The 12,924-nt window shown below is 46.3% G+C and overlaps 2 protein-coding genes across 5 annotated transcripts; both read right to left on the minus strand.

Moving 5' to 3' along the window:
• Window positions 1–356: 356 nt before the first annotated feature.
• LOC123078850 (glycylpeptide N-tetradecanoyltransferase 1) lies at window positions 357–2,195 on the minus strand. Its single transcript, XM_044501488.1, has one exon. The coding sequence runs from the start codon at window positions 2,059–2,061 to the stop codon at window positions 745–747; it is 1,317 nt and encodes a 438-aa protein (XP_044357423.1). The 5' UTR covers window positions 2,062–2,195; the 3' UTR covers window positions 357–744.
• A 2,244-nt stretch (window positions 2,196–4,439) lies between these two features.
• LOC123078852 (single myb histone 4) lies at window positions 4,440–10,066 on the minus strand. Of its 4 annotated transcripts, none has more exons than XM_044501490.1 (6): window positions 9,771–10,066; window positions 7,310–7,512; window positions 6,713–6,797; window positions 6,102–6,185; window positions 4,865–5,153; window positions 4,440–4,774 (listed from the first exon to the last, which is right to left on the minus strand). In XM_044501490.1, exons 1-6 carry the CDS (start codon window positions 9,918–9,920, stop codon window positions 4,722–4,724), a joined length of 864 nt encoding a protein of 287 aa, XP_044357425.1. In that variant the 5' UTR covers window positions 9,921–10,066; the 3' UTR covers window positions 4,440–4,721. The 4 variants fall into 4 exon arrangements, with proteins under 4 accessions (XP_044357425.1, XP_044357424.1, XP_044357427.1 ...); XM_044501489.1 differs by having other exon boundaries at window positions 7,307–7,512; XM_044501492.1 differs by lacking the exon at window positions 6,102–6,185.
• Between the last annotated feature and the right edge of the window lie 2,858 nt (window positions 10,067–12,924).

A 12,924-nucleotide genomic window follows, 5' to 3' on the forward strand; every position in this document is an offset into this window, starting at 1 on the left:
GGTGCCTTGTTCTATGTAATGTCAGAATGACCAAAGATGACTGTGTTTCAAACAGAGAGAGCGAGGAAGTTAACAATAAGTGCACAAATGCAGTGATTTGAAGACAGGGCAGAAAAAGAAAAGGAGGGAGAGGATGCCACAAGATTGACAAAGAGGCTTATTGATGCAATGATGCACCAAACATTACTGATACAAAAAAAAGGGCCTAATAAGAACATCCAAGTCATCAAACATCATGAACCGACCTCATATGATAGCAGCATTAGGCTACTATCCGTAAAAACAAGTAATACAAATTTTGGGGTATTCTAGATGAAACAATGGTGAATGTCATGAATTGACAAAGCCACATAGTATAAGCTCAAAACACAAGGGTACTCGAATGATTTAGCATAACACAAGTCTATCAAAATTCCTTGGTAAACTGAGTGCCATCATAAAAATGCTTTGAACCATACACACTGAATGTAACTAATTGAAAAATACAGTCTTAAATTGAAAAGGAATTTCTAATTCCAGTCTCCTCATTTGCAAATCAATGTGGATTCCCATGAAAAGGCATGGAAGATTTGCTACCACAATAAACAAAAGAGCTATGACGGATTGCACACTGGGCAACATACAGCATGACCGAAATCAAACCATCACCTGTAGCAACCAGGAAAGACGCATACTAAACCAGCCACACAAGGAGTACCTGCTGAAAAGAGTATAACCCAAACACCATCCTGAGCCTCGACCACCCTATAGAAGCACAAGCCCAAGCTCAGATGGCTTAATTCCATTGCGAATGCGATAATTGTAGAGATAATAGTGCAGCTGCCCATCTCCAGGGCCAAACTTGAGCTCCTTGAGGAACCCCTCGTTCTCCATGACATCGAGCGCGTTGAACACATCATAGTTCTTCTGCTTGGCCACAATCAGTGCATCATTCATCAGCTGCTGCAACGGGGTCTTGACAGCAACATTGTAATATGAGTATGCGGCCTTGAGTGTTGAGTAGTTGGCATTGTTCAGCACGGAGGAGGGCAGAGTGTAAAAGCTGCAGAAATCCGTGACCTCGTGCGTCTCAGGGCTCTCCACAAGGTAGCTGTCCACCACATCCTCCTGGGGCAGCAACCAGTGCTCAACATCAAGCTCATCAAAATCTGGAGCCACCACGTACCTTGCAAGGTATGCCCTGAGCAAGCGTGTGACTGCTGCAACATCCCGCAACTCCATCTGGCGGAACCCGGGGGTAAGCGGCGCATCAGGCAGCTTGTAGAGCCGGACCGTGCGGCTCATGGTCATGCGGGGACCAAGACGGGAGAAGCCAACGTCGATGAGCTTCTTTGGGTTGAGGGATCGATGCCAGTAGCGGCAGGTGGTGATGGGGGTCGGGAGGACGACGCCCGCAGTGTAGGCAGCCTGCCAGATGTTCTCCAGGTGGACGCGACGGGTGACCTCCCGGATGAGCACTGGCGCGAGGCGCTTGGATCGGAGCTTCTTGTGGACGCAGAGGAAGTTGATCTCGGCCATGCGGACAACGTCGTCGCGCGCACGGATGCGCGCGGGGACGCCGGATATGAAAGCGACGAGCTTCTTGGACTCCTTGGCCCGGACGCCAATGTGCCAGGCGCGGAAGAAGGAGGGGGGGCGGAGCGCCCAGCGGAGGAAGGCCGGGGAGTAGTTGAAGCGGAACATGTTCTCGTCGTCCTCGACGTAGTTGTGGGCGAGGAGGGCGTAGAGGTCGGCGAGGAGGGCGTCGTCGTCGAGGTCGCAGGTGAACCACTCGAAGGCGGCGGGGAGCGGGTAGGGGTCGGCGCGGACCTCGGAGAGCGGGGAGGGCGGCTCGATGGCGCCGTCGGGGAGGGAGACGTCGGCGACGTCGCCGAACTGGCCCACGGGCTGCGTCTCCCAGAACTTGTGGCGGCGGGCGGTGGGGTTGTTGGCGAGGGTCATGTGCTCCTGCACGCGCCGCGCCAGCGCCTCGATCGAGGTGTCCTCCGGCGCGGCGAGGGCGGCGTCGCTGGTGGAGGCGCTGGCGCTGGCGGCGGCGGGGTCGTTGTTGGGGGCGGCCATGGCGATCGGCGCGGTGGGGAGGGCTGGATCGGCTGTAGGGTTTGAGAGAGAGATTTGGGGGAGAAGACTAGGCGACAGGCCGGGTAGTGGAACGCGAGGCGGAGGCGGATCGGATCTGTTATTGGGCTACCTATTCCCTATTAAGCGTACCAAGGATACGTTTATTTATATTCTCCTCTCCTTTTCTTTAAGGTTTCTCTCCACGTCACGCGTTATTACAACCGGAAGAAAACCACAAATAAGAGTCTCTATACAACACTTTGAATTAAGAGAATCTACAACCGAACCGAGCCTTCGTAAAGGTCCTAAACGCCCGGACTCGGCCTGGACAAAAATATGTCACATAGTCGGATATGGCAAACCTGGCTCAAACGCCTGAGCTGACCAGCACCTCTCATATGTAGTTTATAATTGGGGCAGATATAATGACGCTTAGATGCGTCCGTCAAGTCGGATCAGGCCCACCATCACCCACTTCGACCCCACATATATTCATCCATATCCGCACTCCGGATCAAACCCCAGTCACTCCATTCCTCTCCAATCCCCTTCATCCCCAAGCTCCTCTCCGGTGAACTCCGGTCGTCTTGGACATGTCGGGCAGTGGATCTGACTCCGAGATCCCCGATCCGTCAACTATGGCCTTGTCCCTTGCGTGGAGGAGACGGTCGTCCGCATGGCTCTCCGCCGCTCCCGTGAGGAGTGCGCCCGACCGCTCAAATGGTGCTTGGATATGCCGGCGCTGGAGGCTCGAGGCACGTGAACACGGCTTCGCCAAAGGCAGTGACTGCTGCCTGGTGCCGCAACCCCTCCAATGGTACGGTGTTCCCACGGCGTCGGGCTCCGAGTCGGAGGTCAATGGTGGCTTCCCTCACGACCCGACCGCTATGGAGTCGAGGTGTTGGGTTGTGGATGTGAGGCGTGCCGCAGTGCGAGGCAGAGGACGAGGGAGGCCATGCCAGCCCTCACGACAGAGGGCGCGGAGCCGGAGTCGCACAACCACCTTGGATGAGGCCCGCCCGTCCACGTCTATCATAGACCTCACCTCGACCGGTGACGTTCAGGTCATGGGTTCCGACGAGGAAGAGCAGGGCATGTAAGATGGCGGCGCCTCGTGCCCCATGTGGGCCAGTCCGTGTCTCATGTCCTACCCTACCTCACCGGCAACCGGATCTTCACTTCGCGTGTTTCACGACCGCCGAACGAGGACACGGAGGGAACAACAAGTACGGCCGCGGCGAAGATTTAGACTAGATTTTACGTTGCATTTGGTTGTATGTTGATCATTTATAATGAGGTATCCGATTGTGATATCAAATATTTAAGTATTGACTGGTCATTGTCTGCGGGCGCGCCTGGGCATTTCCACGGAGGTCTACGTGGCGGATTTAGTTAGGTCCGCTTGTAGATGCTCTAACCACCTATCCATAAGATACAAAATCTGATTTTATAACCGTCGAGAGAGAGGGAGGGAGAAACGCTCTCGATGACACAAATGTTTAAACTTGTCGTCCGCTCACAAAAACTTGGACAGTTTTTTTTTCTGTTTTTTGTAGGAAAAAAAAAACTTGAAAAGATGAGTGTTCATAAGTTGGACCGACGGAGCAAAGTGCATCGCAGAGGACAAAACCATGGGCGAATCTGCTTTTAGGTGCCTTCTTTCGACAAAGGCCAACCATCGGGCCATGTAATACAAAGAAGGCAGCGTCACATGATTTCAGATCACAGGCTGTACGTTAAGCATCCACCAAAAGCAGCCCTCACTTCCACAAAATGATATTTCCTTCATTTCAATTTAAACTAAAACGACGACAAGAATTACAAAATGGAGGCACTAATAACAATAATAACAAAAGACGAAGCAAACAAGCAAAAATACCATCCTGCATCCTGGCTCAAATGCTTCTGGTGTGAGCTGTAAAATCAAAAAACTAGAAAAGAGATACAAAAAGTTTTGAATCTTTTTGTGGCATACTTTGAAAAATGTTTGTTGTGCATACAAAATTTCATCACGAAATCACATTTGTGAAAGTTGTGGCAAAAAGAAAAAACAAAGCTCCAAAATGCATTTGAAAGTAACATTTCCAGAGCATTGATTTTGTTTTTTCTTACCAAGCCTTCTGCCAATGTGATTTCGTGATGAATTTTGCATACATTACAAACGTTCCTTAAATTTTACCACAAAAAATTCAGAATTTTAAAATTTAATTTCTATTTTTTGAATCTACTGTTCACATGGGAATGGGAGACAAGTTGCTTGTCCTCGGGACAGAAACATGACTGCCAGTAATACTCCCGAGGCGGACATTGTGTAACCGCGTCGTGAGACCAATCTAGGACCAGGGAGAAGATTTTGATTTTGCCAAGGAGGGAGCATATGACCAAACTTGCATTAGAGTACATACAGGAAAAGGCGGCAGGACGAGATACACATTATTCCCTGACTTCAACACAGGACAGTATCCAAAATGCACCAACTCAAAATCATTCCTAGGCAATGAAAGGCATGCCCTCTCAGGTACAACCAACGAATTGATTCGAGTTATGATACAACAGAGACAACACGCGGACAAGAAGACAACAGGCTGGGCCAACGCTTCCATCCATCCATGTACAAGAGAGCAGATGTCGGCGCGCAGCTGACGGGGTCGACAACACCATCAAAACTCCCTGTGCGCCACTTGCAGTATTGTGAGCGCCTCTCCTCTTGAACCTGAAACGTCACCGGGGGTCATATGATGATGGGAAAGATACTATGGCAAGGTGAAAGGTTAAAAATTGCTGGAGGATGAGTACGGCATACATCGCTCGTAGAGCTCTGAGGCGAGCTCGAGGAGAGACTCGGTCTCCTCGGCCATCTTGCCGATCCTTTCAACCTCCATCATGTGCTCGTTTGCGAGGTGCGATTTGGCCTCCGCGTCCGCTACTTTCATCGCTGCAGCTTCAGCTGCGTCCAGTGCAGGACTCGACTGGCCTAGACCCTTTGCTGCCTTGGATGACTTGGCTGAATCCTTCTTCTTTAGAGATGGATCTTTCATTGGAGCCAGAGCCCTTTTTGCATATGAATCCGTCAGCTTATAGGACTTATCAATCTGTTCACATTAAGACAGAAAAGATTATCGTTAGTTACATCTAATCTAAAGGTCTTTTCACATCTTCAATTCAAAACGCACAAACAAGCTCAAAAATTAGAGGGGATTCCAGGATATTGCATGTCTGGTAAACTAAACGTATAGTTTGGATCCAGCCACCAAAGTATTCCTACAAAGATATATCATTCTCAATACAAACTTGAATCTCATGTCGAGCTCCACATAAGATAACTTGTAACTTGAGATGCAGCGTGCCAATTTTGACAGCCAAACTAAAGAATCTGAATTCCACATATCGTCAATGCTTAAATTGGAAGAGGTGCAAATCACAACATCTGCGGCAAAGTTGGCACAACGAGACTTCCTATACCCCTTGTATTCCCACCAATACTCTACCCAGCATATATGAATATTCTGGTCTGGGGTTGGTAAGGAATGTGGGATCCCAGCATAATCCATGCGGAGAATTAAGATTCGTGTGGATTTGGTAAGAGTCCTGTCGTAGTTTGAAGGGAGAATAGTAAGCAAGATACGCAAAAAAAAAAAATGAAAAGGAAAATTGGAGATGTCGTGGCCTAATGGAATGGGTTCAAACAAGCATGAGACACATAACAGTCGCGCCAGCAGTAGTCGACCAGGTAGTTAGTTAGGAAGAGAAAGAAATGAGTTAGGAAGATGAGTTATATTCTCAGGGGGGCAAGTCAGTCTTCCCTATAAAAGAGACACCATGAACCCAGTTTGCAATTAAGCAATGAAGAATTAGAAGTTCAACTAAGCCTAGGAGCCTCTCTACCAAGGCAGGGAAGATAGCCCTGACAGTGGCTAGTCAAGGCAAGTTCCCTCCCATTTCTTCAGACCCCCAACAAGCTAACAGAAGAACTACTTCAGTACCCATAAGCTTTCATAATTCTGGTAGTCTCGTTTTCATAATAATGAAAATATTGTCACCTTCTCAACTTTGTTCACGCCTATAAGCCTTCGTAATTTGGCACAAAGCAACCTTCTAAAATTTGGTTGCACCTCATGCCTTTGCTGCATGTATGGCACAAAGATAAAATCAGCAACCTACCATTATCCTAGCAATGCAACATAATTATGAAACATAAGTACTGCAAAGTACAAACCAGGACACAAGCAAACCACAAAAACAAAATATTCCTGTAGCAGTCAAGGCAATCTTAGGAGCATCCTTGATGTAAAGGACTCTTAACAATAAATAAAATATCATGCAAAATTCATAAATAAAACAGGTCCTGAAACATGGGCTCACATCTTTTTCACCATGTCAAATATCAGGTTATATAGCAATATCTATGTGAAAACTGGCTAGATTAATCTGTTCACCTAACATAGTTCACTAGCTCTCATTAGCAACAATATTTTCAGAATACTTTAAAGCCAAATTACTTTTCTCCTGCAAGCAAATCAAGCGATGGAAAATCGCTTATAATTCTCACTTGTACGATGTTAGTTGTATACCTGAGCAAAACTTGAATGAACTCAAAAAAATGAGACAAAAAAAATTACTACAACAGAATGAAATCAAAAAGATGCTCAACCTCTATGAAATTGCAAATTGTAGCAACTTCTGAACCATTTGGCTCTTTCAGTTCGCCGAGAGCTTCCAGGATCATGGAACTGTACCTAATATGCAAATAGGTAGACGTAATCAGATCGCAAACTAAAATACTTGTGTCAGGGAGAAATGATGCAGTTATAATTCTCAATGCGATAAAAAATAAGAATGCTTACTAATGCTCACAAGACTTTTATCTTGTTGACCTGAGTCTGTCAACATCTTTGTTATTTAACTACACTCTTACCATGTCTACTTGTTTGTATTCATTTTATACCAATATCATACTTTTAGCTGGCATATCCTTATGTTGGTCATTCCTACTGCTTTCTTTGAAAATTCATCTTGTGATCATCATTAGACAGAATCATATTCCTCTAATAGAAAGAAATATAAGAGTAGATTTATCTAACATGGGATGAGTAGAAACGTCCTAGATGTATCACGTGATCATGCACTAACTCTTGAATAGAAGTATTGAATTAATAGTACTATATGCTTGTCTTCCAGAATAAGCAGACGCTTAAAAGTATATGTTTTGTAACGAAAGTTTAAAGGCATATGGCTTAAGTAAGACAACTTTGGACTCGGAGTCTTGTCATCCTGTGGGCTTTTTTCACAATCTTCTGGTGGAGAAGCCTCGGCAACATTATTCGGGGCTGAGAGAAGCAGAAGCTGCGGGCTAGGTGATGGGGAGGACGAAGGTGCTTTCGGCCTTGGAACCCTTTGTTTATCCCTTGAACCCAGTCCACTTGCACTAAAACTCAAATTCCTCCATTTGTCCTGAAAGTCGCAGATCAATTTCAATCAGGTAAGCTAGAGCATAGTGTCATTAAACATGGTAAAATCTGAAGGTACAACTGAACTTACATATTATCCTCATGCTCCTCAAATGGCAGAACTATCATAACAAACAATCTAAATTTTAAAAGTATTACTGCCTTGGATTGTATGCATGGGAGAAGATTGCAATAAATAAGTTTCCTCTCAGTTATACCACCAAAAGGTACACACCACATTTCATGCCATGACGTTATCAACCAATTTCATAAAGGAAGCTGATGTACTTTTCTCCCCATTCTGCCCTTATGAAAGGAAAAAGACATAAATGCCGCTTCAGAAAAAACAAAGTTGCCAGGTGTGTAACAATTTGCAGCATGCACCTCATGAGTACTACTTGAAGAAACAATTGGACCACCGCAACAGCAATATATAATTCCTCACATTTTCTAAGTCTATCTATTGGCTTGTTCATACAATGTATCTGGAGAACAGGAGTCATATCTAGGAGTAAGGTCATGTACTTTGCCCACTGCATAAATTTCTATAAATCAAATTATAGAACACAATTTCTCAATCTGAGCAGTAGATTGTGTCTATATCTAGGACTCAAATGGCTTCCATGAATATGGTATACAATTTATTCAGTACTTTAATTCAAGATTTAGCTTGCCTACTAGTATATTGTCATGCCAGGAACTTGTGGTTCCAGTGAAGGAAACAAGATCACACCAGTAAAACTACAGATATAGACCATAAGGACGGGCACAATTTAGAATAATATTTCCACTGCTAAGAGTGTATTCATCATTCAAACATAAAGAAAAACATATTTCACCACTGTTACAAAATAGATAATGTTTTAGATTTTCAACAAAAATATTTATGCCCGTCTTCAAACTTGCCCTTGTACTAACATTTCATCAGGCTATTCCTGGTGCTTGGACCAGCGTTTGGAAAACCCATAAATATGGCAGGTTACCAGGCTGGGTTGCGTTTATCGAAGACCTGGTAGGGGGGAGGAGGGGGGTCTGGTTTTAATTAAACTGGTTGGGACTGGATTACCGATTACATTGGAGGAATTGTTAAGAAGAAAATTGTAAGTGGTAACAGTTTCTGATTTCTTATCTGTGTTCAACTTGCTAAAGACCTAGAGTAAGATTTGTTTTGTAACTAAATGAGTACAACTCTACAACATAGTCTGAAGGGTGCCTAACAGAGAAAGAACAAACTCCCAACTAAAACCATGGAAATAATTCAACTGCAAGAAGTTGTCCTATTAGTGAAGTAATTTGCTGGTTAAATGTGTTGCTAAAAGCAACTTCTTGAGGGCCCTATTCAGTTATTCCCTTCCCCGTGTGGCGCCTTACTCGAGGCTGAATCCTGTCCATCAAAACTTACTCAATCTGATTCGTCTCTGCAGGCATCACATAACTGCACAGCTCTTACGCTAGAACTCCTATGTGCTTAGCTAATTGCATTTCCCATCAAGCAAGGGATCCATAAAAAATCACTTCTTTAGTTCTTTTGCAAAGCAAATAAGCAATTGTCCCACGAGCAGCAAGCTAGCATCACGAACCAAATCCAACTATTTTACCAGCACCTTTCACAAAGAAGAAAATGCCTCTTTTTTTTTCACTAATTCCAACCTCCTACACCCCCAAAACCCCATGACACGAGCACACCCAATGGCATCACCTTACTTCCCTTCTGCACTCTGAGCAGCATAAATGACAAAATTACATCAGCGAGATATATGCTTCATAAAGTCAATTCTTTCTGTAGACACAGCACCATCCCATGACCAGTGACAACATAAAATTCAACTACTTCGACCACCAATAGTTCACAGATATGAGAAAAAAGACTACCTTTTACTGTACACCCCAGATTATAAAACATTCACCCTCCCTCCCAACGCAGCACCACATACCATTGGGCAAAATCACATGACGGAAACTAAGCTACACCAAGTCCCCTAAAGCTTGAGGTATCGGGATCAGATTCTCGTCTGCCTGACCCTAAATCTACCCCCATATCCCCGGTCCGGGAATCACTAGGCATCCTACGATGACCAAAGGGCTAACAGAGCATCGCACACAAGTCAGGCGGCGACATCACGAGCAGCGCCACGGGAGGCTCGCTTGGCCGAACAAGCGTTTGGCCATACCGAATCTGCCGAGGCGACGAGCGGGCCGCAGGCACGCTTGTGCGAGGTAGTAGATGGGAAGCGGCGCGGTGCTTCAGGGGATGGATGGTACCTTGAGGTCGATGTTGGAGCGAGAGGAGAGGACGGGGCTGAACTCGGGATCCTTCTGGATGGTGCGCCACTTGCCAGCGCCGTGCTTGAGCACGCCGCGCCGCAGCGCCTCCTCCTCCTCCGACGTCCACTTCTGCTTCGGCGCACCCATCTCCTCTCCCGAGTTCCGCCTCCCTTCCCGTGCTCCTCGCCGTATGAACTAGCCGACCAGAAACCCTAATCTAACTGATGGCCTTTTCGAGGTTTTTTTTCTCTTTATTTGCTGATGAAATGCTCCCCCGGAGTAGTACGAGTACGTATACAGAACTCAAAAGGGATAAGTACTCCGGCCAAGACTATCTCCACCCTTCGCCCTCTCCTTGAGATTCGTATGGACCAAAAGCAAGATATTACTTACCCGAATTCATCATGGGCACACACAAAACACACCGTCCATGCTTTATGATTTTTATTAATTACGATAACATAAATTGTAACTGGCACACTTTTTTTTTTTGCAAAACGACGAAGGGTTTCGTCGTCGTCCGATTTAAATCCTCGACTTCTTACCCCATCGCGCGGCTTCTTCCTCACTTCCACGCACGCAAGGCCACCGCCTCGGCGGCCATCGCGCCCATCGTCACCACGTCCACCACCCACCTCCAAGTGCCCCCTCCCTCGAAGATGGGGCGAGATATCCGTGTGGTGACAGATGAAATTGAAGCCGCCTTTGTCGACCTCATGGCATTTGTCCATCGCGTCGAGCAGAGGCACGTTGAAGCTCTTGACCTCCGTCATGGACAAAGGCGTGTAGGAAGCTGGAGGGGAGGGGAGGTCACCGGTTGTTGTCGTGGCACCCAACCTGATCGATCTCCCTCCCATTTTTTGTTCTCCCCTCTTCTCTTCTCTCTTGCTGATGGGTAGCAGCAGAAGTCACTAGGGGAAGAGTGCTCACGGCTGAGCAGAAACATAGGGCTTCCTCTCCCATGCTTGAGAGGATGGAGCCGACATCCATGAGGCCCAGCCGTTCACGACGGATGGATGTGGTTGAGAGGGAGCGTGTTGGATCTGGTGTGGGGAAGAGAGGCGCCATGGTCGGCGGCGGCTGACCTGGTCACTGGATCTCCCTCTCGTCTTCTCTTTCGTCTTGTGATGAGGGGAGGGGGAGGGTGGAAACAATGACGGTGCGTGGCGAGGTCCAAGGAAGACGAGTGTCGGCGGTGGGTGGTGGTGCGAATGAGGGAAGGAAGGAGATGAATATGAGGGTTGGGTCTTTTCGGTAGGTGCTGGCCACTGGATCACTAGCATGGCTCATTTTTGGCACCAGTGGAACAAAGTTATTTGGAAAACAAACTCCCGGTAACTTCTATGCAAATAGCACGGTAATACACGCACTTCAAAAATGATAACTTGCGCAAAAACATTGTGGTAACTTTTGACCTAGGGGAAAATTTGTTGAAAATATGACCTCTGCAATTTCTGTGTAAATAGCATGTAAATAGGATGATAATATACGTGTTGTTGACCTGATAAGTTTCGTACAACACCGTGTTAACATTGACATGTGAAAAAAGTTGTTGAAGACATACTGTATAAATAGCATGATAATATACGCACCACATAACTTATAACTTATGTACAAACACCACATAACTTTTGACGGGGGAAAAGTTGTTGAACACATACCCCCAATAACTTGTGTGTAAAAGGCATGGTAGTATACGCACAGCAAAGCTGACCACACATGTACAAACACCGTGGCGCATTTATCCTGAATTTATTTCAGGATTTCCGCTTTCCGGCGATACGTGTTCAGTGGGAGGAGATGTTCCCGTCAACTACGAGGCGCCTACGTTAACTTCGTAAAATCTGAAGATGATATGCCGGTTCAGTCTCTCAGAGGTGCTCATATGGATAGTGTGTGTGTTCATAAAGTGAGTGTATGCACGTATATATGAGCGCTTGCGTCTGTACTGTGTTAAAAAGACACCACGGTAAATTTTGACCCTGGGGTACAAACTGTTGAAAAACATACGCCAGATGACTTCTGTCTGAATAACATGATAATGTACGCGCATGGAGCTGATAACTCACGTACAAACATTGCGGCAACTTTTTGACCCCGGGATAAAAGATGTAGAAAAACATTCCCCCGGTAGCTTTTGTGTAAATACCTTGATAATGTACACACCACATATATGATAACTCGTGCAAGAACACCGTGGTAACCTTTTGTCCCCTGAGGTTTTTTTTAAACATACCTCTAGTAACTTCTATGTAAATAGTAGGTAATATACACATCACATGCATGGTAACTTAGCCCAAGTGTGGTAACCTTTTGACTCAAAAAAATTCGACGAAACATACCAACATGAGATCTAGTTTAGAAGGTCTCGCCTTGACGATGTTTTGTTGTTGTGAAAATGGTTTTTGAATCGGACTAACGGTTTGACCTACAAAATATATTGAATTTTCTAAATGGGAAGAACTTAGGATGTAACACCCCGGATGTAACTTTCCATATTTGTAACTCCGACTCTTGCCATTTTCGGCTTTGTGCTATGATATGTCCTCCGTGGTCGGGTCTTGTTTGTCGTTTTGCATTTTGTTCATGTCATGCATTTCATATCATGTCATCATGTGCATTGCATTTGCATACGTGTTCGTCTCATGCATCCGAACATTTTCCCCGTTGTCCGTTTTGCAATCCGGCGCTCCTATCTCCTCCGGTGCACCCCTCTTGTTTTCTTTCGTGAGCGGGTGTCAAACTTTCTCGGAATGGACCGAGGCTTGTCTAGTGGCCTTGGTATACCACCGGTAGACCACCGGTCAAGTTTCGTTCTATTTGGAGGTCGTTTGGTACTCCAACGGTTAACCGGGCATCCGCAAAGGCCATTTGTGTGTTGCAGCAAAAACCCCCTAAAAAACAGCCCAAAACCCACCAAACTCTCTTCCATGCTCTAGGTCGTTCGATCACGATCGTGTGGGCGAAAACCGCACCTCATTTGGACTCTCCTAGCTCCCTCTACCTATAAATATGCATCTCCCGCGAGAAACGCTCGCAGTCCAACCCTAGACCCGCTCCTCGCGCCGCGCCGGACAGCTGCGCCGCCGCCCCGTCCACTCGGCGCGCGCCACGTGGCACCCAGCCACCTCCCTCCGCCGCCGGCCCGTTC

The sequence above is a fragment of the Triticum aestivum genome, chromosome 3D (genome assembly GCF_018294505.1).
Source record: "Triticum aestivum cultivar Chinese Spring chromosome 3D, IWGSC CS RefSeq v2.1, whole genome shotgun sequence".
In the NCBI taxonomy this organism is placed as follows: domain Eukaryota; kingdom Viridiplantae; phylum Streptophyta; class Magnoliopsida; order Poales; family Poaceae; genus Triticum; species Triticum aestivum.